The sequence below is a fragment of the Salmo salar genome, chromosome ssa01 (genome assembly GCF_905237065.1).
Source record: "Salmo salar chromosome ssa01, Ssal_v3.1, whole genome shotgun sequence".
NCBI lineage: Eukaryota > Metazoa > Chordata > Actinopteri > Salmoniformes > Salmonidae > Salmo > Salmo salar.
In genome coordinates, this window is record NC_059442.1 from 100357682 (window position 1) to 100384625 (window position 26944).

The 26944-nt window shown below is 41.8% G+C and overlaps 1 protein-coding gene and 1 pseudogene across 1 annotated transcript; one reads left to right on the top strand and one right to left on the bottom strand.

Moving 5' to 3' along the window:
* The window catches only part of LOC106611120 (stonin-1-like), a 32879-nt pseudogene extending 29649 nt beyond the window's left edge, over positions 1 to 3230 (top strand).
* Positions 3231 to 3828: 598 nt separating this feature from the next.
* On the bottom strand, positions 3829 to 26605 carry LOC106579580 (lutropin-choriogonadotropic hormone receptor). The gene is given in 15 exon segments (XM_014159618.2): positions 3829 to 4290; positions 4292 to 4747; positions 5057 to 5314; positions 7003 to 7114; positions 8046 to 8270; positions 8426 to 8488; positions 8578 to 8766; positions 13739 to 13813; positions 14360 to 14428; positions 16400 to 16477; positions 16804 to 16884; positions 17058 to 17132; positions 18023 to 18097; positions 25936 to 26007; positions 26318 to 26605. Coding segments are annotated over 15 exon segments (2142 nt in total). The 5' UTR covers positions 26524 to 26605; the 3' UTR covers positions 3829 to 4182.
* Positions 26606 to 26944: the final 339 nt, after the last annotated feature.

The window sequence follows — 26944 nt, forward strand, 5'->3', positions numbered from 1 at the left end:
TAGGCTGCGTTTACACAGGCAGCCCAATTCTGATATTTTTTTCACTAATTGGCCTTTTGACCAATCAGATCCATTCTGAAAAAGATCTGAAAGATGTGAAAAGAGCTGATGCGATTGGTCAAAAGATCAGAATGGTCTGCCTGTGTAAACAGCCATAGATGAGTTTGCTGATGCATGAACAAGCTAAGAGTGTGGTTACAGGTGCGATGGGAGAAAATGAGTTCCTAGGCATGATGACTGCGGAGGCTCTCCAGGCCCTACAGGAGGTAGATGGCAGCAGTGATGATGGCATCTCCAGCTCCAGTGGTGACAGTGTGGGGATGGATGAAATCACAGTGGAAGAGGTAAGAAATGGCTATTGAGGAAAAGAGGTGCATCCTGTCCTTTTTTGTTTTTCAAAATAACTATTTGGGTCTGGTTACCTGGACACATATCAAGCCTAGTGCTGTCGGGTTACCTGGACACAGATCAAGCCTAGGCCTGGACAAACATGCATTTTAAATAGAGAATCTATTTTGATAAGTCCCGATGCTGTTGAACCTGTACAAAAATCTGTAGATGGTGCTGTTGCATCATTTGACAATAATCACCTAACAGTATTCGGGTCCTGCTATTCCTTATTGGCATGAACAAAACCAGAGATTAACCTTGTTTAAGTCAGTGTGCTGGAGGAGGATGTGAAGTCTGTTGGATGTCTTTGACCGCTGAGCTGCCTCTGACAAGTTGACTCTGCCTCTGACGTTTGTATTTGTATTTATTAGGGATCCCCATAGCACCCACTCTTCCTGAGGTCCAAACATATTAAAACATGTTGACTGTGCCTCTGACACCTCACCACTATACAGAACTGACATTGACATCTGGGTTGAGGGTGTTTCAGATGGGGAATGCAAGGTTGAACTATGTTCTGCTTGTTCTATAAATCAAAACAACTAAATACCTTAGTAGACATTTTTATCCAAAGCATTTTCAGTACTTGATCCCACAACCTTGGCGCTAATCATGAGCATCCAGTGTTCCATATAACTCTCTCCCTCCCCCCTCTTTATCTCTATCGCTCTCTCCCTCTCTTTCTCTCTTACATCTCTCTCTGCCTCTTTCACTGTCCTCCCTCCTCTTTCTGTCCTCCTTTTTCTGTCCCCTCTTTCTTTCTCTCTCTCCCTCCCTGATAGGATCCTTTAAACTCTGGGGATGACGTGAGTGAGCAGGACATTCCTGATCTCTTTGACACTGACAATGTGATAGTGTGTCAGTATGATAAGGTATGCTTCAGCTTCCTAGTGTGTCAGTATGATAAGGTATGCTTCAGCTTCCTAGTGTGTCAGTATGATAAGGTATGCTTCAGCTTCCTAGTGGTGTAGATGAGGTATGCCTCAGCTTCCTAGTGGTGTAGATGAGGTATGCCTCAGCTTCCTAGTGGTGTAGATAGAGGATGTTTTATCTTTCATTTTGATGGGTGTAACATGTATTGATTAAACAATATAAAGATAGAATACAAGCATTGATTTCTGAACCTTTGATTTCTAATGACTTCCTGGTTAAAAACAGATTTCTAATGACTGTATATAGTGTGTGTGTATATGACACACACACACACACACTACCGTTGAAAAGTTTTGGAAATTAAGGCTATTCCATGCGAGACATTGCCAAGAAACCTAAGATCTCATACAACCCTGTGTACTACTCCCTTCACAGAACAGCGCATACTGGCTCTAACCAGAATGGAAAGAGGAGTGGGAGGCCCCGGTGCACAACTGAGCAAGAGGACAAGTACATTAGTGTCTAGTTTGAGAAACAGATGCCTCACAAATCCTCAACTGGCAGTTTCATTAAATAGTACCCGCAAAACACCAGTCTCAACGTCAACAGTGAAGAGGTGACTCCGGGATGCTGGCCTTCTAAGCAGAGTTCCTCTGTCCAGTGTCTGTGTTCTTTTGCCCATCTTAATCTTTTATTTTTATTGGTCAGTCTGAGATATGGCTTTTACTTTGAAACTCTGCCTAGAAGGCCAGCATCCTGGAGTCACCTCTTCACTGTTGACGTTGAGACTGGTGTTTTGTGGGTACTATTTGAAGGGAGTAGTACACAGCATTGTACGAGATCTTCAGTTTCTTGGCAATTTCTCACATGGAATAACCTTAATTTCTCAGAACAAGAATAGATTAATGAGTTTCAGAAGAAAGTTATTTGTTTCTGTCCATTTTGAGCCTGTAATCGAACCTACAAATGCTGATGCTCCGGATACTCAACTAGTCTAAAGAAGGTAAACTTGGATTAGCTAACACCACATGCCATTGGAACACAGGAGTGATGTTTGCTGATAATGGGCCTCTGTATGCCTATGTAGATATTCCATTAAAAAAAATCATTAAAAAATCAAGATGAACAATGTCTACACTGTATTTCTGATCAATTTGATGTTATTTTAATGGACCAAAAAATAGCTTTTCTTTCAAAAACAAGGACATTTCTAAGTGACCCCAAACTTTTCAACGGTATTGTGTGTGTGTGTGTGTGTGTGTGTGTGTGTGTGTATATATTCATTGCTTTTTATACTTTCAAGATGATTGATTGATCAATGTTCATGCTTTCTAATGACTGTGTAGTAATGATATACTGTGTGTTTGTTACCACTTCAGATTCACCGCAGTAAGAACCGGTGGAAGTTCTATCTGAAGGATGGGGTGATGTGTTATGGAGGAAAGGACTATGTCTTCTCTAAGGCTGTCGGTGAGGCAGAGTGGTGACTGGGTTTATGTTATGTTCCAATGTCCATACTAGAATAGTTCACTGAGGCAAAGAGGGGTTTGTACAATATCTCTTGGGATGCAATGACAGTACAGTCTAAGTAGCGTGCTAGTGTGAATATTGGAACAGAACCTTGGTCTGTATTTCACCCATGTGGATACAGCCTTGACTTAGTCTTAAATGTGTCCAACAAGGTGCATCAAACATGAATATATTGAGAGAATAATATAATTTGAAGTTAATGGGGAAAACCACAGTTGTTCAGTGAGCTAGAAAATACAGGAATCTATACAGGCTTCTAATCTGAAGAAAAATGTCTGGACGAGAAGTAATGTGTCCGTCCCACACGGCAACCTGTTCCCTATATAGTGCACTACTTTTCACCAGCCACCACAGTGCAATAAGGGCTTTTTGAGTTGTTAATTTTGTTTATGTAACTATTTGTTGTGTAATACCATTAAAGGAGCACTGAGCACTAAGTTGGTCCAAACGCAGAGCGTAGTCATTTTTAATGATGCTTTCTTTATCGTTTATATGTACCTCATTCATGTTATGGTTGCTTGGTCTGAAATGTAAATTCAAATACTTTATTCTGTTTTCACTGACAATGAAATATAAGCATTAATATGAACCCTGCTGTTTAGTTTTTGAAGGTGAATGTACATATAGACTAGGAAAAATGTCACTTCATAGCTATTTTTCCATCCAATTAGCAACAGATTTTCATGTGAAGATTCAAAAATCCTCTTTATGAAATATGCACGTTTTCCCACCAATGGGGTTTCCACCAATATGATTTGTTGTGGATAAAAATCAGTGCGTGATGACAGTGCCCACAATGTACATTTCATGTGGTATAAAAATTACCCAATTGTCATACTTGAGTAAAAGTAAAGTTACCTTTTTAATAGAAAATGACTCAAGTGAAAGTCACCCACTAAAATACTACTTGAGAAAAAGTCAAAGTATTTGCTTTTAAATCTACTAAAGTATCAAAAGTAATTGTAAAAATATACCTAGGTATAGTATCAAGTTAAAGTAGAAATCATTTCAAATGGCTTTTTTTATTTATTTTTATTTACGGATAGCCAGGGGCACATTCCAACACTCGGACATCATTTACAAACGAAGCATTTGTGTTTAGTGAGTCTACCAATACCGGATGACTCCTATTGAAAAACCATTGGCTCAATCTGGAATTTTCAAACACAAAGGGTGTGTTCTCTGCCCAGGCGTTGCTGACGCATGCCAGATCTTACAATGTCTGTATAGGCATTTTACATATTAGCTAACCACATATGTTACAGCGATCTGTCAGTTGACGACACAGTCGGTGATGTGGCATGCAGCCATTGGTTGATGCAACGTCTGAGCAGGGCCACGCGGCCAAAATCTCAATGTGGCTCTTCCCTTAGTTCTGACTGGCTGAGACTAGTCACGCACTCCACCTCCCTTGCTGAGGAAGCATCCCTGCATCTTGATGTGGTAGGCATAGAACCTGAAAGAGTGAGGCTGTCTGGGGGATGTAGTTCTACCCTTAGGCGGTATAGTGTGTTGCCAGGTTCTGTGCCCTGTAGAACTGCGCTCTCGTATGGCAACAACTACAGCGACTCAACAATAGACAAATATCCTTCCGAAATGGTCGAGTAAAGATGGTGTAGAGGAAGGGGTTACAGAGGGAGTTGATTGGGTAGAAGAGGACGAGGAGGATCTTGGAGTGGGAGACGGTGATGAGGGGCATGCGGAGACCCGCCGAGATGGCAAAGAAGGAGATGGGTGCCATGCAGAGGAAGTCGGTGAAGATGAGGATGGCCATGCGCTTGGCGATCCTGGCGTCACCGTGGCGGGTTGCTAGGTCGGGGTTGTGGATTGACATGTAGATACGTACATAGCAGTAGCAGACGATGAAGAAGGTGGCGACGTTGAGGAGGAGGAGGGCTACAACATACACCTGGGAGGCTAGGGACTCGATGTCCATGGGCAGGCAGATCGACACCTGGAAGATAGTCAAATATAAAGTCCTTTTTACAACAGCAATTGTCATTAAGTTATTTTACAGCGAAAATAAAAAGGCTGTGAATGTTCATCTACTATATAACACCATGGCTGTCGTGTGTAAATGTAATGTTTGTAAACCTGGGCCTGTATTCAAAAAGCATCAGAGTAGGATAGGATCAGTTCCTAGTCCTGGACTAAAGAGCAATGGAGATTGAAAGGGCTTTATAGTCCAGGACTAGGCTTCATCTGTGTCCGGGAAACCGGCCCTTTGTAAATACGGGCCCTAAACGTAAAAAATTCTGCTGACCTTAGTGTAGCTGCTGACCCCCAGGACGGGAAGCAGAGCGGCCAATAGGGAGAAGCCCCACCCTCCAGCCATCATGATCACCACATGCCTCAGCCGCAGCCTCTTGTTGATGTGCATGGCGTTGGTGATGGTGTGCCACCTCTCTAATGTTATCATGGTCAGCGTGTAGACAGATAGCTCGCTGGCGAACACCGTCAAGAACCCCGCCACGCCACAGCCCCCGCCCGTCTGCCAGTCCGTAGCATGGTTATAGTACTCCTACAATACAACTGTATTATTGGTTATAGACTAGAACTCCTATCATAAAATACAACGTTAGTGCCCAAATCGGAAAGAGTCATTACAGAAATACACTGAACTAAAATATAAACGCAACAATTTCTAAGATTTTACTGAGTTACAGTTCATATAAGGAAATCAATCAATTGAAATAAATTAATTGGGCCCTAATCTATGGAGTTCATGTCACTGGGAATACAGATATGCATCTGTTGGTCACAAATACCTTAAAAATAAAAGTAGGGGCGTGGATCAGTAAACCAGTCAGTATCTGGGGTGACCACCATTTGCCTCATGCAGCGCGACATATCTCCTTCACATTGAGTTGATCAGGCTGTTGATTCAATGGCTGTGCGAAGTTGCTGGATATTGGCAGGAACTGGAACATGCTGTCATACACATCGATCCAGAGCGTTCCAAACAATGAATGACATGTCTGGTGAGTATGCAGGCCATAGAAGAACTGGGAAATGTTTTTAGCTTCCAGGAATTGTGTACAGGTCCTTGCGACATGGGGCCGTGCATTATAATGCTGAAACATGAGGTGATGGCGGCGGGTGAATGGCACGACAATGGGCCTCTGGATCTCATCACGGTATCTCTGTGCATTCAAATTGCCATTGGTAAAATGCAATTAAATTGTGTTCGCTGTCCGTAGCTTATGCCTGCCCATACCATAACCCCACCGGCACCACGGGGCACTCTTTTCACAACATTGACATCAGCAAACCGCCTGCCCACATGACATCATACACGCTTTCTGCCATTTGCCCAGTACAGCTGAAACCGTGAATCATCCATGAAGAGCACACTTCTATAGCGTGCCAGTGGCCATCAAAGGTGAGCATTTTCCCACTGAAGTCGGTTATGACGCCGAAGTGCAGTCAGGTCAAGACCCTGGTGAGGACGATGAGCATGCAGATGAGCTTCCCTAAGACGGTTTCTGACAGTTTGTGCAGAAATTCTTTGGTTGTGCTAACCCACAGTTTCATCAGCTGTCTGGGTGGCTGGTATCAGACGATCCCGCAGGAGGTCCTGGGCTGGCGTGGTCTGCAGTTGTGAGGCTGATTGGATGTACTGTCAAATTCTCTAAAACAACGTTGGAGGCGGCTTATGGTAGAGAAATTAACATTAAAAACTCTGGCAACAGCTTTGGTGGACATTCCTGTAGTCAGCATGCCAACTGCACGCTCCTTCAAAACTTGAGACATCTATGTCAGTGTGTTGTGTGACATAACTGCACATTTTAGAGTGGCCTTTTATTGTCCCCTGCAGAAGGTGCACCTGTGTAACAATCATGCTGTTTAATCAGCTTCTTGATATGCCAAACCTGTCAGGTGGATGGATTATCTTGGCAAAGGATATGGTCACTAACAGGGATGTAAACAAATCTGTGCACAACATTGGAGAGAAATTAGCTTTGTGTGCGTATGGAACATTTCTGGGCTCTTTTATTTCAGCTCATGAAACATGTGACCAACACTTTACATGTTGTGTATATATATATATATATTTTTTTTTCTACAGTGTATAAACATTGGAAAGCAAGCATCACATGGTCAGCCACAGTGCAGCCCCTCTGGAGCAGTTTAGGAGTCATGGTAAGTGGTGGTAGGTGGATGGACAACCACTCCCAGTGGTAGGTGGTTGGACTACCACTACCGTACCTTGCGGGAGTGGTAGTCCATGGCTGCAATGAGGAGGAGGTAGAGCCCCATGCAGAGATCTGCGAAGGCCAGGTTACACATCAGGAACTGGGAGACATTAAGCTTCTGGTGGCTGGTGAGGAGAATGATCAAAAATGTTAAAAAGATCAGCAATCACTTGAATATATTTAGCAATTGAAACATTGTTTTAATGATATTTATCTTATTTAAGCAACATGTCTTAGTAGACCACACACTGTCATGTGGATAAGAATTGAGCATGTTCTTTCCCATAGAATGAAATAGATTACAATCCATTAATTCCAATTGGACTGGTTCAGAATTTATCCCTTACTAAGATGACTGCCATTATCCCCACACTCTAAAACTATGTGGGTCTATGCCAGCCAGTCTCGTGTATTATACATCTCGATGTTCTCTCTCTTTACCTGGGTTGTGACTAGGCGGAACACAGCTACAGCTCCTGTTATTTTGCTTTTTGTAGCTGTCACGGATCCCTCCGGAACTGTCTCATTACGCACACCTGGTCCCCATTTCCCTGATTGTAATTGTATAAATGTGCCCTTTGCTTTCCATTGGGCTGTCGATTATTGTTCCAATGTCCATTGTGCCTGTGAGTGCCTGTGAGTGCCTTGTTGTTTTGGCTTCCATGCCACTTGTATTGCGCAGATGATTACGGGTCTCGTCCCGTGTGGTATCATTGTGCGCTTGTGTATTTATTCAAGGTACTCCTCACTTTTTTGTTTGGGTCTCAACTCCATGTTTTGTATATGTGTTTGTTTGGTCTTTGTGCCTGTGATGTAATTTGGGTGAAATAAAAAACCCTATTACGCATTCCTGCGCCTGTCTCCCAATCCTTCACACACAACGTGACAGTAGCAAGTTAGGAGATTATTTTAGCTAACCTTAAGCCTTTTCCTAACCTTAATCTAATTATCCTAACCTGCTCCGTTCATTCTCCTAACCTACTGCGTAAGTATTCCTAACCTACTACTAAGTCACTTCCTGTCGTCGCTGTACACCACCTAGTCAAAACCGTTTACCTGGTGATCAGTACAATCAGCACTGTCATGTTCCCGGCCACAGCGAACACAGTGATGAGCCAGGTGACAGCGCGGAGGAAGGAGTACCCCAGCAGGTCCTCACAGGGGTTGAAGGCATCAGGTTCCGGGGTGCACTGGAAGGGTCCAGGACACAGGCTCAGCTGCAGGTCTGGGTATTGGAGGTTGATGTCGTACAGGTCTGTTACATTGTCTGCTGAGAGGTCCCTGTAGAAAATGGGAAGACAACATGGATCAGAGCATTTGAGACCAAAAAAAAGAAAAGAAAATGTGCAATCAATGGTTAAAAAACAGCATGTCAATAGAGACCGCTACATGTGTTCAGAACTTTCCCCTGATACATGGTGCAATAATTGTCTTACATGCTTTTATCGTCATCGCACAGCCTTCTGAGTTTCGGAGAGAGTGCAAGGACAAACTTTTCCCTTTGGATGGATAAGGAGAAAAACAGGAAGGTTAGAGTAGACTCTTGAATGTCAAACTGTGTGTGTACCAATATGTGATGTGTACCTACCTGTGTTCGCGTCGCCAGGTGTGGAAGGCACAGCAGTGGCTGGGGTAAGTGACTTCTGCCACCTCTAGCTCTAGGAGGCTTTCCAGAGGTGGTAGAGTCTTCAGGTAAGGGGTAGAACGGGCAATCAGGACCTTCAAATGTCCCAAGCCTCGATGGGGGAGGGTGTGGAGAGCTGTGGAGGAGACGTCACTGGAAAACAAATATACAGTAAACACCAGAGTCAAATGTTGACTTTTTTTTTTTTTACAATAGAAACTTAATTGTCCATAGTTATAGCAAACAACTGAAAATTGTCTTCTGCTCTCTTCATTTCTCCCCCAGATATCACACATCACACAGTTGAGTGGAGCAGAGGGTCAAGCTGCAATGGATGAAAAGAAATGAAAGCTCATCCTTTGTTCAAAAATGGCTTTTTTTTTGCCTTCATACAGATTACAATGTCTCATTTCCAACTAATTGAAAATGAAATTTTGTTTAAAGTATCGCCCTTTCTTAAACAAGCCATACAAAGCTGGTTACAATTTCTGTTTTATCCTCCAGAAAAGATAGAACAAATATTACAACAAATGTTATGGTTAAACTCAGATATGACTAATAAAAAAAACATTCGTTATGGAAAAAATGTTTATAAATTGTATTATATTTATTCATGATATTATGAATAGAAATGGAGGAGTTATGTCACATATGCAGTTATCGAAAATATATGGGAATATCTGCTCAATCCAAATTTACAATCAACTGATTGCAGCACTACCACAAAAATGGAGGAGGAAAGTGGAAAAGGGAGAAGGTAAGGAACTTGTTTGCCTGCCATATATTAAAGATACAAATTGGCTGAAAGGAACTGGGATAAATAGAAAAATATACCAATTTCATCTGAGGACAAAAATGTTGACAGCTACGCCATACAGGTTGCAAAGTAAATGGGACGAGATTTTCGATGTACCAATTCCATGGCACATGGTTTATGAACTGGTACATTTACATTTAAGTCATTTAGCAGACGCTCTTATCCAGAGCGACTTACAGTGGTGAATGCATACATTTCATACATTTTTTTTTTTTTTTTTTCTGTGCTGGCCCCCGTGGGAATCGAACCCACAACTCTGGTGTTGCAAACACCATGCTCTACCAACTGAGCTACAGGGAAGGCTGGTACAAAAAACTACACCTGACTCAATAATTTTAGAAAAAGCTGTTGCGCAGCAACTCACTGCCTTCCTGAAGAAAAACAATGTATACGAAACGCTTTAGTCTGGTTTTAGACCCCATCATAGCACTGAGACTGCACTTGTGAAGGTGGTAAATGACCTTTTAATGACGTCAGACCGAGGCTCTGCATCTGTCCTCGTGCTCCTAGATCTTAGTGCTGCTTTTGATACCATCGATCACCACATTCTTTTGGAGAGATTGGAAACCGAAATTGGTTTACATGGACAAGTTCTGGCCTGGTTTAGATCTTATCTGTCGGAAAGATATCAGTTTGTCTCTGTGAATGGTTTGTCCTCTGACAAATCAACAGTAAATTTCGGTGTTCCTCAACGTTCCGTTTTAGGACCACTAATGTTTTCACTATATATTTTACCTCTTGGGGATGTCATTCGAAAACATAATGTTAAATTTCACTGCTATGTGTATGACACACAGCTGAACATTTCAATGAAACATGGTGAAGCCCCAAAATTGCCCTCGCTAGAAGCCTGTGTCTCAGACATAAGGAAGTGGATGGCTGCAAACGTTCTACTTTTGAACTCGGACAAAACAGAGATGCTTGTTCTAGGTCCCAAGAAACAAAGAGATCTTCTGTTGAATCTGACAATTAATCTGGATGGTTGTACAGTCGTCTCAAATAAAACTGTGAAGGACCTCAGCGTTACTCTGGACCCTGATCTCTCTTTTGAAGAACATACCAAGACTGTTTCAAGGACAGCTTTTTTCCATCTATGTAACATTGCAAAAATCAGAAACCTTCTGTCCAAAAATGACACAGAAAAATTAATCCATGCCTTTGTTACTTCTAGGTTGGACTACTGCAATGCTCTACTTTCCGGCTACCCGGATAAAGCACTAAATAAACTTCAGTTAGTGCTAAATACGGCTGCTAGAATCCTGACTAGAACCAAAAAATTGGATCATATTACTCCAGTGCTAGCCTCCCTACACTGGCTTCCTGTTAAGGCAAGGGCTGATTTCAAGGTTTTACTGCTAACCTACAAAGCATTACATGGGCTTGCTCCTACCTATCTTTCCGATTTGGTCCTGCCGTACATACCTACACGTACGCTACGGTCACAAGACGCGGGACACCTAATTGTCCCTAGAATTTCTAAGCAAACAGCTGGAGGCAGGGCTATCTCCTATAGAGCTCAATTTTTATGGAATAGTCTGCCTACCCATGTGAGAGACGCAGACTCAATCTCAACCTTTAAGTCTTTACTGAAGACACATCTCTTCAGTAGGTCCTATGATTAAGTGTAGTCTGTCCCAGGGGTGTGAAGGTGAACGGAAAGGCTGGAGCAACGAACCGCCCTTGCTGTCTCTGCCTGGCCGGTTCCCCTCTCTCCACTGGGATTCTCTGCTCTACCCCTATTACAGGGGCTGAGTCACTGGCTTACTGGTGTTCTTCCATGTCGTCCCTGGGAGGGGTGGGTCACTTGAGTGGGTTGAGTCACTGACGTGGTCTTCCTGTCTGGGTTGGCGCCCCCCCCCCCTTGGGTTGTGCCGTGGCGGAGATCTTTGTGGGCTATACTCGGCCTTGTCTTGGGATGGTAGGTTGGTGGTTGGAGATGTCCCTCCAGTGGTGTGGGGGCTGTGCTTTGGCAAAGTGGGTGGGGTTCTATCCTACCTGTTTGGCCCTGTCCGGGGGTTTCATCGGATGGGGCCACAGTTTCTCCTGACCCCTCCTATCTCAGCCTCCAGTATTTATGCTGCAGTAGTTTATGTGTCGGGGGGCTAGTGTCAGTCTGTCACATCTGGAGTATTTCTCTTGTCTTTTCCGGTGTCCTGTGTGAATTTAAATATGCTCTCTCTAATTCTCTCTTTCTTTCTTTCTCTCTCTCGGAGGACCTGAGCCCTAGGACCATGCCTCAGGACTACCTGGCTTGATGACTCCTTGCTGTCCCCAGTCCTCCTGGCCGTGCTGCTGCTCCAGTTCCAACTGTTCTCTCTGCGGCTATGGAACCCTGACCTGTTCACCGGACGTGCTACCTGTCCCAGACCTGCTGTCCCAAACCTGCTGGAACCCTGACCTGTTCACCGGACTTGCTACCTGTCCCAGACCTGCTGTTTTCAACTCTCTAGAGACAGCAGGAGCGGTAGAGATACTCTCAAAGATCGGCTATGAAAAAGCCAACTGACACTTACTCTTGTGTTACTGACTTGTTGCACCCTCGACAACTACTATGATAATTATTATTTGACCATGCTGGTCATTTATGAACATTTGAACATCTTGGCCATGTGCTGTTATAATCTCCATCCGGCACAGCCAGAAGAGGACTGGCCACCCCTCATAGCCTGGTTCCTCTCTAGGTTTCTTCCTAGGTTTTGGCCTTTCTAGGGAGTTTTTCCTAGCCACCGTGCTTCTACAACTGCATTGCTTGCTGTTTGGGGTTTTAGGCTGGGTTTCTGTACAGCACTTTGAGATATCAGCTGATGTAAGAAGGGCTATATAAATACATTTGATTTGATTTGATTTAAATTTAAATGATTATATAAATTCTTGCCACTAACAGAATGCTATGTATATGGGGCGTACAACAATCTCAGCGCTGTAGATTTTGTTGCGATGAGACAGAATCAATAGATCATTTATTCTGGTATTGCCCCTATGTAGCTTGTTTCTGGTCACAGGTTCATGGATGGTTAAAAAATCACAACATTCATTTAAAATTAACCTTACAAATAGCAGTGTTGGGTGATCTGGAAAGCCAGTCAATAAATAATATAATAATACTCGTAGGAAAGGTTTTCATCTTTAGCTCACAATCTGTGGATAATATACGATTAGAAAGATTCAAAATGTTTGTAAAACATCCCAGCACAATTAAAAAATATATGGTACATGGAAACCAAACAAGGGAGGTCTATGGTGATAGGTGGGATTAAAGGGTTTGTTTGGTAATGTATTGTTGTTATATATAAAAGTTCCCTGTATATGTAAAATGTGTATGTAAAATGTATAGGTAAAATGTATGTATATGTATCAAAAAAGCTGTAAAAAAAATTAAGATATTTGTCCTCCGAAGAGGGGTGGAGGGGTAAAAAATAAATAAAATCTGCAATGGATGGAAAGCATGTTGTGGGGCCTTGATCAAGGGCCCAACAGTAGGGGATTGTTGTTAGGATGTGAACCCAGCAGCACTCCAGTTGCCAGATCAATATTCCCCTTTTTCCCCCCCATTGTCCGGCCCGGGATTCCAACAGGCAAACTTTCAGCTACAAGTCTAACTCCTTAGTCACTGGTCTACTTACCGCCCCAGACCTAACCCTAACCTAACCTAACCCTAACAGACTTTAACACTCTTTTACAAAAAAAAGATATTAACAAAGTAAAGCAGGATGCAATAAACAACATCACTAGACTAGACAACATGCATACCATTACAATCTCATAAATACTGAGGTAGACCTGGCCGACAAATTGTAGATTACAGCATCAACCTTGTATTGTTGAACATGGATGAATAATCATTATGAAATCCCTCCAATGCACCATAAACCACAAGGTCTCTATGATAAAATGGATCAGTAGTCAGATGTTGTGTTTATGTAATCTTTGTTAAATGTATAACTAATGTGTATGTTTGACATTGTCAGTTATAGGTAGTTAAACAGGAAATACTGGGGCTCTGTGGAGGTCAGTGTGGCAGGAAGGATGTGAAACAGGAAATACTGGGGCTCTGTGGAGGTCAGTGTGGCAGGAAGGATGTCAAACAGGAAATACTGGGGCTCTGTGGAGGTCAGTGTGGCAGGAAGCGTGTGAAACAGGAAATACTGGGGCTCTATGAAGGTCAGTGTGGCAGGAAGGGTGTGAAACAGGAAATATTGGGGCTCTGTGGAGGTCAGTGTGGCAGGAAGGACGTTTATATTATAGGAATAGACTATTATATTGAAGGTGAATTATACATTATGGTTGTCAAAGGAAGTATTCACTTACAGCATAGTTGGCCCTGAGGCCCCCTCAAAGGCATCTTCATGGATGTTCCTCAGATACCTGTTGCCTTTCAGAATCCTACACAAGAAAACAGTGAAATACATGGGATGAGGTCATGTTTGTCTTCATCACAGATGAGCACAAGCCATGACAGTTATATCCTTGCAATAAATGAGTGAAATATGGGCATTTTGCTTTTGGATTCTGATATTTGACCCTTTTGTTTTCTCTTCTCTAAAACCTACACTTTTCTATGGATGCCCAAATGATCCTCATCTCAACTAACTAACTAAGCTTTGTTTGTTTAGACTCCTTGAACGCGATTCTGGCGAGACCAAGACGCTGCTAACGCCTCAGCGTGGCAAGGGGGTAAAGTAAACAACAGGGCACCCAATCAATGTTTTGTCTCACAAGACATTTATTTACGGGTACATTGAGTTTCTTTGATTAAACCAAGCCTTCGACACAACTCTGAAACAACAGCAAAACAAGCTTAGAAAAAATCACAACAGCAGCTCCTGCTGAGAGAGAGTATGTGTGTGTGTGTGTTTCAGGCACTTTGTTGTTAGAACTGAAACTCAGCAGCAGCGGAGGAAATGTTGATTGTTTGAGGGGAATACATACAGTTTATCCAGATTTGTTCCGTTGAAAGCGTGTGACCTGATTTCCTTGAATCCATTTTTTATCATTTTCCTGGAAGAAAAACATTTCTAAGCATTTAATTTGAATTGGTTGTCAATGTCAGCTTCACCGATTTACAATTGCTTACAGACATACAACAGAAAATGATTAAAAAACATAATTTACAAGTGCTGTCCTAAACCTGGACTCAATGACAATTATAATGGTTACCGCAACCAATTACAGTGAGGGAAAAAAGTATTTGATCCCCTGCTGATTTTGTACGTTTGCCCACTGACAAAGAAATGATCAGTCTATAATTTTAATGGTAGGTTTATTTGAACAGTGAGAGACAGAATAACAACAAAAAAATCCAGAAAAACGCATGTCAAAAATGTTATAAAATAATTTGCATTTTAATGAGGGAAATAAGTATTTGACCCCTCTGCAAAACATGACTTAGTACTTGGTGGCAAAACCCTTGCTGGCAATCACAGAGGTCAGACGTTTCTTGAAGTTGGCCACCAGGTTTGCACACATCTCAGGAGGGATTTTGTTCCACTCCTCTTTGCAGATCTTCTCCAAGTCATTAAGGTTTCGAGGTTGACGTTTGGCAACTCGAACCTTTAGCTCCCTCCACAGATTTTCTATGGGATTAAGGTCTGGAGACTTGCTAGGCCACTCCAGGACCTTAGTGTGCTTCTTCTTGAGCCACTCCTTTGTTGCCTAGGCCATGTGTTTTGGGTCATTGTCATGCTGGAACACCCATCCACGACCCATTTTCAATGCCCTGGCTGAGGGAAGGAGGTTCTCACCCAAGATTTGACAGTACATGGCCCCGTCCATCGTCCCTTTGATGTGGTGAAGTTGTCCTGTCCCCTTAGCAGAAAAACACCCCCAAAGCATAATGTTTCCACCTCCATGTTTGACGGTGGGGATGGTGTTCTTGGGTCATAGGCAGCATTCCTCCTCCTCCAAACACGGCGAGTTGAGTTGATGCCAAAGAGCTCCATTTTGGTCTCATCTGACCACAACACTTTCACCCAGTTGTCCTCTGAATCATTCAGATGTTCATTGGCAAACTTCAGACGGGCATGTATATGTGCTTTCTTGAGCAGGGGGACCTTGCGGGCGCTGCAGGATTTCAGTCCTTCATGGCGTAGTGTGTTACCAATTGTTTTCTTGGTGACTATGGTCCCAGCTGCCTTGAGATCATTGACAAGATCCTCCCGTGTAGTTCTGGGCTGATTCCTCACCGTTCTCATGATCATTGCAACTCCACGAGGTGAGATCTTGCATGGAGCCCCAGGCCAAGGAAGATTGACAGTTCTTTTGTGATTCTTCCATTTGCTAATAATCGCACCAACTGTTGTCACCTTCTCACCAAGCTGCTTGGCGATGGTCTTGTAGCCCATTCCAGCCTTGTGTAGGTCTACAATCTTGTCCCTGACATCCTTGGAGAGCTCTTTGGTCTTGGCCATGGTGGAGAGTTTGGAATCTGATTGATTGATTGCTTCTGTGGACAGGTGTCTTTTATACAGGTAACAAGCTGAGATTAGGAGCACTCCCTTTAAGAGTGTGCTCCTAATCTCAGCTCGTTACCTGTATAAAAGACACCTGGGAGCCAGAAATCTTTCTGATTGAGAGGGGGTCAAATACTTATTTCCCTCATTAAAATGCAAATCAATTTATAACATTTTTGACATGCATTTTTCTTGATTTTTTTGTTGTTATTCTGTCTCTCACTGTTCAAATAAACCTACCATTACAATTATAGACTGATCATTTCTTTGTCAGTGGGCAAATGTACAAAATCAGCAGGGGATCAAATCCTTTTTTCCCTCACTGTAGATGAGGTTAAATGAAATCAGCAGTGAAACGATTCTTAGGCTACATGAAACACCTAGATGAGAGACTTCTCTAATCAATGATCTAAACACGTGCTGAGAAAATTAAAGCCAACAAAACGAGTCATTTGCTCAAGAAAGTATGGTAGTTTGGAGTATGGCTGTAAATAAGTAATAGTATTGTACTGATACTCACATGTACACACTCTCCTCTGTGATACCTTGAAAGGCATTGGCAGGTATGCTGTCGAGATGCATGTTATCTCCCAGCTCCCTGCACACAGAAAAGAGGTGGAGAGGATAGGAGAGAAAAGAGGAGAGGAGAAGAGGTGAGTGAAGAGAAGGGCGGAAAGAAGCAAAGAGCAGAGAAGAGATACTAAATATCAGTGCCTTGCCACTGAACGTCATGTCAAAGACCAGGGTCAGTTCCTTTTCAGTGAGGAAAATTGGAATTGAAATTGCAGGGCAACACTGGGGTTGGGTGTATATGATCTTAACATGGGTGTAGCTATATTATCATAACATATGATCTTAAATTATAAGGTAGACCAACATCAACTTGTAATCCAGTTTCAAGTGGGTCAAGTTCTGGATACGTACAGGAAGAAGTTATCCAGTACCACCAAAGAGGACATGGTGGAGAAGTCAGGAAAGTGTATTATTCCTGTGTTACAGATACTCCTGGGAGAGAGAAAAGAGGAGAAGGTGGGAAAGAGGAGATTAAAAAAGAGACAGAGATAACACAAATATATATAAATAAAATGATAAAATTGAACATTGACAAACAGGTATTGTGCCTGGAATTACAGTTGTATGGTAACTAACAATATACTGCACTTGTAATAAAAGCTTACAGGTATCTCAGCCTGGGCAGATCAGTGAAGGCCCCCTTCTCTATACTGATCAGATTTATGATGTTCTGTATCTGTCTAAGGAATAACAGAAAACATCACAATATTAACATTTATTTAAAAAAAAGTTAACATTGATTTCCAATAGCCCAATCAAGTAACATATATTTTTACTCATGAGTGCACATGTAACTCATACTTTTAATGTTTTTGTTACAGTAATATTATATATTGGAATGACGAGGATTAAGTAAGTAAATTATATTCTGCATGCATTGTTGTGTTCAAGGTAGAGTAATGGATTTAGATAATATCTCATTCAAGGCAGACTAATAGATTTAGACAATGGCTCATTCAAGGCAGACTAATGGGTTTAGATAATGGCTCATTCAAGGCAGACTAATGGATTTAGATAATGGCTCATTCAAGGTAGACTAATGGACATAGATAATGGCTCATTCAAGGCAGACTAATGGATTTAGATAATGGCTCATTCAAGGAAGGCTAATGGATTTAGATAATGGCTCATTCAAGGCAGACTAATGGATTTAGACAATGGCTCATTCAAGGCAGACTAATGGATTTAGATAATGGCTCATTCAAGGCAGACTAATGGATTTAGATAATGGCTCATTCAAGGCAGACTAATGGATTTAGATAATGGCTCATTCAAGGCAGACCAATGGATTTAGATAATGGATCATTCAATGAGGACTAATGGCTTTAGATAATGTCTCATTCAAGGTTCAATGAACCACAAATCTTCACATTAACCAGTGTATTACAGTAATGTCAGAATTTATCAGGGTAGAAGGAGACAACACAGTCTAATCCATGGCCTCCAATGGAACAAAACGTTATCTCACCAACTGAAACCTTGACAACTTTGAGATGAAAGTTCTGTAATTGGTGTGTGTGTGTGTGTGCGTGCGTGTGCGTGCGTGTGTGTGTGTGTGTGTGACACTTACATCTCAGCCAGGCTGTGGAGAGAGAGGAATGCATGGTTTCTTATGTTCCTGATGCAGTCACTCTGAGAGATCTCACTGTGGCAGAAAAATACACAGCATAATGTACATTCCCATTCTAAAGGAATATCCCTTAATCATCGAATAGAGATTATGCAGAGCGAAGACTGCAAATGGAAAAGTGAAATGAGAAGTATTGTGATAAGGCCAAGGTGACTAGGCTCAGAGAGGAAGAGAAGCGTTATGTCACTTGAAGAAAAAATGAAGAAATGCAGTGAGGAAGGCTCTAGTGACATGCCCTTGACTGTTTCCTGTCTTCCTGATGATGCCCTTGCTACCCTCCAACCCATCCCACATCCCAAACCAACCTCCCATACACTTCTTCTAGTGTTAATTATACCTTTTTAAAGACCTCCCTACGTTTGACCTTTCTTATTTTTTTAAAGAAGTGACATAACGCTTCTCTTCCTCTTTGAGCCTAGTCACCTTGGCCTCATCACAATACTTCTCATTTCACTTTTCCACCGTACCGCCGACTGATCTGTAATTAACCAACACTTTCCATTTAGATAGCCATTTAGATTCCATCTTAAACCAGAGAATAATTAAACCTAGTGACCCACTATGCTTATATTTTCACCCCAGCCCTGCGTGTGTGTGTGTGTGTGTATGTACCTTCCCTCTTAAGTTGTTGTATACCATCTTAATTAGCGTTACTTTTGGAGAACGATTAAAAAGCCATTTCAGAGCACCATCATCCTTGGAGGAAAGTGAGTCGGTCCAGCCAATGTGAGTCATCCATGACAAGACAAGACCATCTGAACTCCGCAATAGCAAACTGGCCAGTGTGACCTAGGACTAGATTCAATCAGATTGACATAGCAGTTATTTTGGAGGTGTCCGAGGTGGAACTGTGTTAGAACTGTCAAATCCACAAGCGGTTCGTTGCGTTACCTTATCGCGGACACTGCCATTGGATGCAACAAAACATGCATTAGCCTAACATCAATGGGTTGACATTGGAGTTATTATTTCTATAATCTATAGAGCCGACACTTTCTAGTGACGGGTTGTGACTTCTAACGCAGTAGAAAAATAAGGAAGGATGTGGTTGTGACTTCTGATATGGTAGGGATTATAAGGAAGGGAGTGGTTGTGACTTCTAATATGGTATGGATTATAAGGAAGGGAGTGGTTGTGACTTCTAATATGGTAGGGATTATAAGGGAGTGGGTTGTGACTTCTAACACAGTAGGATAATGAGGAAGGGAGTGGGTTGTGACTTCAAACGCGGTAGGGATGATAAGGAAGGGAGTGGGATGTGACACAAAAGCATCCGCTCACCGATACGTCAGCTCATACCCCTGTTACACCTCCAACACGCCAAAACATCTGCTATGCAGATGTTGGCCAATGCTGGTTAACGCTGGTAAACGCTTGATCTGATTGAATCTAGGCCCTAGTGTTGATTTTTCAGTGCAACATTTTGTGAGTTGCAAAGCAACACTGGCTCAGAGAGCGTAAAATTAACTTTATCGATATACCACTATATATCCACTTCTGGACCCTAATTCCAAGTGGTAACTGGGCCACGGAGTAAGCGGTAACCTTGTAGATGTGGACCGGAATACATGTGGTGTCTGGGCTGTCCTTACCTTGATGAGCTCATAAGCTTGGGGTGAACTTCTCTTGGAGAGTATTCAGTAGAGCAATACAGGCAGTCTGCCATGTTCCTCAACGATCAACGTATTATGACAGACTGTTAGCGAGCTATAACACATGCAGGGTTTGGTTCAAGATTACTCAATGTGTCACGTCCTGGCCAGTATAAGGGTTAATTGTCATTTTAGTTTGGTCAGGACGTGGCAGAGGGTATTTGTTTTATGTGGTTCAGGGTGGTGTGTTAGTTAGGAGGGCGTTTGATTTATTATTTCCGGGTTTTGAGTTATGGTCTAGGTTGATGTATTTCTATGTGTAGTCTGGTTGATCTGTTTCTATGTTGAGTTAATTGGGGTGGACTTCCAATTGAAGGCAGCTGTGTGGCGTTGCCTTTGATTGGAAGTCCTATATTAGTTGGGTGTGTTTGTCTGTGTATTTGTGGGAGATTGTTCCGTGTTTAGTGTGTGTAAACCTAACAGGACTGTCAGTGTATCGTGCGTTCGTTTTTGTTATTTTGTATGTTCGTTTTGGAACAGTGATGTACTGGGCCATATGCACTACCCTCTGTAGCACCTCGCGATCGGATGCTAAGCAGTTGCCATACCAAGCAGTGATGCCAGTCAATATGCTCTCAATGGTGGTAGCTGTTGAACATTTTGAGGATCTGAGGGCCCATGCCAAATCTTTTCAGCCTCCTGAGGGGGAAGCTGCGTTGTAGTGCCCTCTTCACAAATATGTTGGTGTGTTTGGACCATGATAGATCTTTAGTGATGTGGAAACTGAGGAACTTGAAGCTCTCGACCCGCTCCACTACAGCCCCGTCGATGTGAATAGGGGTGTGCCCTCCGTTTCCTGTAGTTCATGATCAACTACGTTGTCTTGCTGACGTTGATGGAGAGGTTGTTGTCCTACCAGCTCTCACAGTCTCACATCAGAATTAGACATTCATACATTTTTCTCAAACATCAATGTCTAAGTAATTCCAAACGTCAAATTTGTAAGTGTTTAAGGTTAGGTTTAGGCATTAACTACTCATTTTTAAGGTCAGTTTTAAATCAGGCGTTAATGCCAAATTCTTAAATTCAGGCATTAACTCCAAATGGTTAAGGTAAGGGTTAAGGTTTGGGATAGGCTTAAAACAAATATTTAAAAAATGACTTTCTATCACTTGATTCAAACTTACGCCCATCCGCCATTCCTGTCCACAACGTCATAGCAAAACCGAAATCTACTTGAAGGTAACAGCACTCACTGTTAACTCTAGTGGCCAGTTTTCACTATGGTGTTGAACACTGAGCTGTAGTCAATGAATAGCATTCTCAAGGACTGTATGTGTTCCTTTTGTCCAGGTGGGAAAGGGCAGTGAGGAAGACAGTGAGGAAGACATGTTCTTGTTATGACTGTGTGATGTGTTTGTCTCTCTTAGCTAGCTACCTTAAAGATAAAGTAAGTCAAATCACAGGCTAGCAGATTCATTAATTACCAACAACAGCTGCAAATTCCAATAAAACTATATCACATTTTGAATTTCACTTTCCTTGCTTTGTCTAACAACACTGTCATGAATCTAGCAAATAAGTTTTGTTGGTCAGAATGCTGAATTTATTTAGTTTCACAGAAAAAACATTTGTTAGCACATTTCTCACACTGGCTTTAGTCACAGAGGGAGCAGGCCTCCCCAGCCAAGTACATGGGGGTTGCTTAGCAACACGTGCCTCGGTGGGAGATGATGTGTTCATAGCATGACAAATTCCCATCATTTGTGAATCTGTTTGGACCAAACAGCTAGCGTGACAGCTAAAACGTCTTTGAAAAAATAAGATTTCAGCTAATAAGGAGAAGCATCTAACAAAATAACGACATTATGGCATTCACTACATATAATCTATTAAAATATAATAGAAATTTGGGTACATTTGTCGAAAAACTCTAACTTACTCAACCTTTAAGATGAATGCACTAACTGTAAGTTGTTCTGGATAAGAGTGTCTACTAAATGACTAAAATGTAAATAGTAAATTCACATTCGCAGCTTTAGTTCAGTGTGCTAACACAGTCTTGTATCACACAAGAAACCAGGGTTTGATACCCAATCAGTCACATTCTGAGACTTTATTGTGTGTCTATGAGATTCAAAAACAAAAGTGATTAATGAAATTCATACTGAAAACTTCAATGGTAAATGGCTGTGTGATTCTATTTCTATCTACACAATGCTTCATATTCAGACCAAGACCCTCTATGCATATTAACTGTGTGTGTTTACGTTAACACATATACAAATACACTACTGACATATAAGGCAAAACACAGAAAATCTTACCAGATACAAATAATCTTCTTACGCAGTACAAGATTCTTATTCACTTTTCATGATTATATTCCATATGCATTGGCTTGTGCAAGCCAGAATGGGTTTCTGTAGCATGAGGCAGCTTGATGTACAAGTACACCCCCTGGACAGGATGTTAGTCTATCACAGAGCCTTAACCCCAATCTATCTCCTTAATACTGAGTGCCAAGCGAAGACACTTTGGGTCCCGTTTTTACAATCTTTGGTATGACTCGGCAGGGGATTGAACTCGCAACCTTCCAGCGGACACTCTAACCACAAGGCCACCGAGTTGGTTCACCAACCATGCTTATTATTTCCCATATAGTAACCAACAATTTGTTGATATGAATTGACCTGCTTTTGATCTCCTAAATAGCGGGTGAAAGGTAATAATACATCACAAATAAAAGTACGCCAAACTACTTCCTCGAAAAGGATGTGTGTATAGGTAACTCTTCCAAAGCTATCCATTCAAAGTGGACATCTCCGTTCCTCTTCTTAACAAGAGTAATTTTTCATACAATATCACACTTTTCACAACAGCTACCAACAGTATGTGTTCCACAACACAAATAAAATAAGTATATAAATATGCACAACTTGAGTATAAACAGATCTATTACACTGAAAAGGCAACCCCAGGGTTAAACAAAAAACTAGTACACTTAGGTTGGAGTCATTAAAACTCGTTTTTCAACTACTCCACAAATTTCCACTCCACAGTCATGGCTTTAGAAGCTTCTGATAGGCTAATTGACATCATTTGAGTCAATTGGAGGTGTACCTGTGGATGTATTTCAAGGCCTACCTTCAAACTCAGTGCCTCTTTGCTTTATGTCATGGAAAAATCAAAAGAAATCAACCAAGACCTCAGAAAAAAAATTGTCGACCTCCACAAGTCTGGTTCATCCTTGGGAGCAATTTCCAAACGCCTGAAGGTACCACGTTCATCTGTACAAACAATAGTACGCAAGTATAAACACCATGGGACCACGCTGTCGTCATACCACTCAGGAAGGAGTCACGTTCTGTCTCCTAGAGGTGAACGTACTTTGGTGCGAAAAGTGCAAATCAATCCCATAACAACAGCAAAGGACCTTGTGAAGATGCTGGAGGAAACAGGTACAAAAGTATCTATATCCACAGTAAAACGAGTCCTACATCGACATAACCTGAAAGGCTGCTCAGCAAGGAAGAAGCCACTGCTCCAAAACCGCCATAGAAAGGCCAGACTACGGTTTGCAACAAATATTGTACTTTTTGGAGAAATGTCCTCTGGTCTGATGAAACAAAAATAGAACTGTTTGGCCAGAATTACCATCATTATGTTTGGAGGAAAAAGGGGGAGGCTTGCAAGCCGAAGAACACTATCCCAACCGTGAAGCACGGGGTGGCAGGATCATGTTGTGGGGGTGCTTTGCTGCAGGAAGGACTGGTGCACTTCACAAAATAGATGGCATCATGAGGCGGGAAATTATGTGGATATATTGAAGCAACACATCAGTCAGGAAGTTAAAGCTTGGTCGCAAATGGGTCTTCCAAATGGACAATGACCCCAAGCATATGTTAAGTTCATTCCTTTCCTCCTTGTCAATCATCATTGGGCCAACGCTCTAGTGGTTAGAGCGTTGGACTAGTAACCGAAGGTTTGCAAGTTCAAATCCCCGAGCTGACAAGGTACAAATCTGTCGTTCTGCCCCTGAACAGGCAGGTAACCCACTGTTCCTAGGCCGTCATTGAAAATAAGAATTTGTTCTTAACTTACTTGCCTAGTTAAATATTGGTAAAATTAGCATTATGACAATATATTTAATTAAATCATTCAAAAACCTTTATTAATGCAATTGCAGACAGAAGTTGACAATCAGGAACATAGCATGCATGTTTCTGAGTAAGTTCTACATCAAACAAAAGGTCTCAAGTTTTTTTATTAAACCGAAGTCCCGCCTTAGTGATGTCACTGACTATGTCATTACCGACCAAAACCCTGCATCCATAGCTATACAAACACAGTGTTTATCTAAAAGCTAGGCAATAAATGTCCCCTCCCCAAAGTTGATTTATTGTGGAATGTCTGAGTTGTCTCTTATCTCCCACACTCCCCTGCAGAGTTCTGTCTCAGTCACACATTATACGAGAGAGAGAGAGAGAGAGAGAGAGAGAGAGAGAGAGAGAGAGAGAGAGAGAGAGAGAGAGAGAGAGAGAGAGAGAGAGAGAGAGAATCTGTAGTCTAGGACCCTATAAATGTAAGGAGGGAGGGGTCTTATAACCCCCCCCCCTTCTATTAATATAACATAAGCATAATCAATTATTCTAATACATCAAACATTTGTACAGCCCCAAATCATGACCGCTAGGTGAATCCTGACACATATTTCCAAAGTTGTGGCAAAATGGCTTACTTCTTATGGAACTAGCGTCCCACCTCAACAACATCCGATGAAATTGCAGAACGCCAAATTCAAATTAAATTACTATAAATATTTAACTTTCATAAAATCACAAGTGCAATGCATCAGCTTAAAGATAAACTTCTTGTTAATCCAACCGCTGTGTCAGATTACAAAAAGGCTTTACGGCGACAGCAAACCATGCGATTATCTGAGAACAGCGCCCAGCAGACAAATCATTAAAAACAGTAACCAGCCAAGTAGAGGAGTAACAAAAGTCAGAAATAGCGATAAAATCTATCACTTACATTTGATGATCTTCATATGGTTGCACTCCCAAGACTCCATGTTACACAATAAATGTTTGTTTTGTTCAATAAAGTCCCTATTTATGTCCAAAAAACCTTTTGTTCAGTAATCCATGGGAACAAAGCGCGGTCACAGCAGGCAGATGAAAAATCCAAAAAGTACCATAAAAGTTCATAGAAACATGTCAAACGATGTTTATAATCAATCCTCAGGTTGTTTTTGTTATAAATAATCGATCATATTTCAACCGGACAATAGCTTCGTCAATAGAAAAGGAAAAACACGAACGGCGCGCTCATGGTCACACGCAGGATTCATGTCTGGAAATGTCCACTGTCCTCTCATTGAAAGTGGTGTTTCTCCCTCATTTTTCAGAGTAAAAGCCTGAAACAATGCCTAAAGACTGGCCACATGTAGTGGAAGCCATGGGATCGTGAACTGGGTCATAACTCTTTGTATGGTGGATAGGCTTTCAATGGAAAAACAGCCATTTCAAAATAATAGCATTTCCTGGATGGATTTTCCTCAGGTGTTCGCCTGCCATATCAGTTCTGTTATACTCACAGACATTATTTTAACAGTTTTGGACACTTTAGAGTGTTTTCTATCCAAATCTACCAATTATATGCATATCCTAGCTTCTGGGCCTGAGTAGCAGGCAGTTTACTTTGGGCACGCTTTTTCCAAATGCTTCCCCCTATCCCCAAAAAGTTTTAAGGACAACAAAGTCAAGGTATTGGAGTGGCCATCACAAAGCCCTGGCCTCAATCCTATAGAAAATTTGTGGGAAGAACTGATAAAGCGTGTGTGAGCAAGGAGGCCTTCAAACCTGACTCAGTTACACCAGCTCTGTCAGGAGAAATGGGCCAAAACGGTCTTCGGGCTACCCAAAACGTTTGACCCAAGTTAAAGAATTTAAAGGCAATGCTACCAAATACTAATTGAGTGTATGTAAACTTCTGAACCACTGGGAATGTGATGAAAGAAATAAAACCTGAAATAAATCATTCTCTCTACTGTTATTCTGACATTTCACATTCTTAAAATAAAGTGGTGATCCTAACTGACATAAGACAGGAAATTTTTACTCGAAAATGTCAGGAATTGTGAAAAACTGAGTTTAAATGTATTTGGCTAAGGTGTATGTAAACTTCCAACTTCAACTGTATGTCATGGGTGAAAATGGCTTAATAAATACATTTAATTGATTGATTGAAACTTACATTCTGGACACGTTGATCAGTCCCCTGAAGGCATTGCTTGAAACTTCTGTCAATGGCAGATGAGTTAGTCTTCTAAAAATAATACACAATGAAAAAACTTGTTTTAAAACGTGTATCCTAAGGTATTATGATGAGGGCAAAGCACAACCAGTAGGTACTGTACGAAGCACTCGGTACTGTACTGATGCCCTCATTGTAAATACGAATTTGTTTCTTAATCTTAATCGACTGGTTGAATTGAAAGGTTAAATAAATAAACAAATAATAAATAATCAGCTCGACAAACGTGCATTTTAACAAACACTGTATATATAGACACTATAATTTCAAAATATCTGCACAATTCCTCCTCAAAAACTGAATAGAATTGTAGGCTACTTACAAGTTTCGAATAAACGAAGGAGCGACTCGGGACCTTAGCTGTGTTTCCCTCGTGCAGCTGAGTTTCTCTCCCGCTTCTGTGGAACATGTATCGCTCTTCATTGAACATTCGCAAATGGAAGGACAAGTAAAAGTCCAGCAGGAGCGCACATTCAGGACACCGGACAGCGCGAGAAGAACCCACACCGTCCGCGGGGCTGGTGCCATCCTGTAGTCTATGCTTCCTGGGCACTTTGTCAACCGCTCCCACGACTTGACAAAGAGGAGAAAAGAGAGTACTGGTATCGTTTCCACCTGCCTGCGCTCGTGCTGCACTTGTACCTACTGTATCTTGTGTGCGTCACTCAGCATTAGTCACTCAGCACTCAACAAGGTTACAGTTAGAGCCCAGTCCTGACAGGGTCACACCATAACCATTCTACTCTCCCCCCAACCCCAATTCATGGCAGTTTAATGTGTTATACATTAAATCATGTGAACATGAGTGTGGTTTTATGAGGGGTGTATGAAACCTTGGCGAGGCAGCTGTGTGGCTATATAACACTCATGAATTTAACCTTCAGGCCTGTCAAGCAGTGGACATTAGAACCTCCAAGAGTCTGTTTAAACAAGATATTTTTTTTATTTG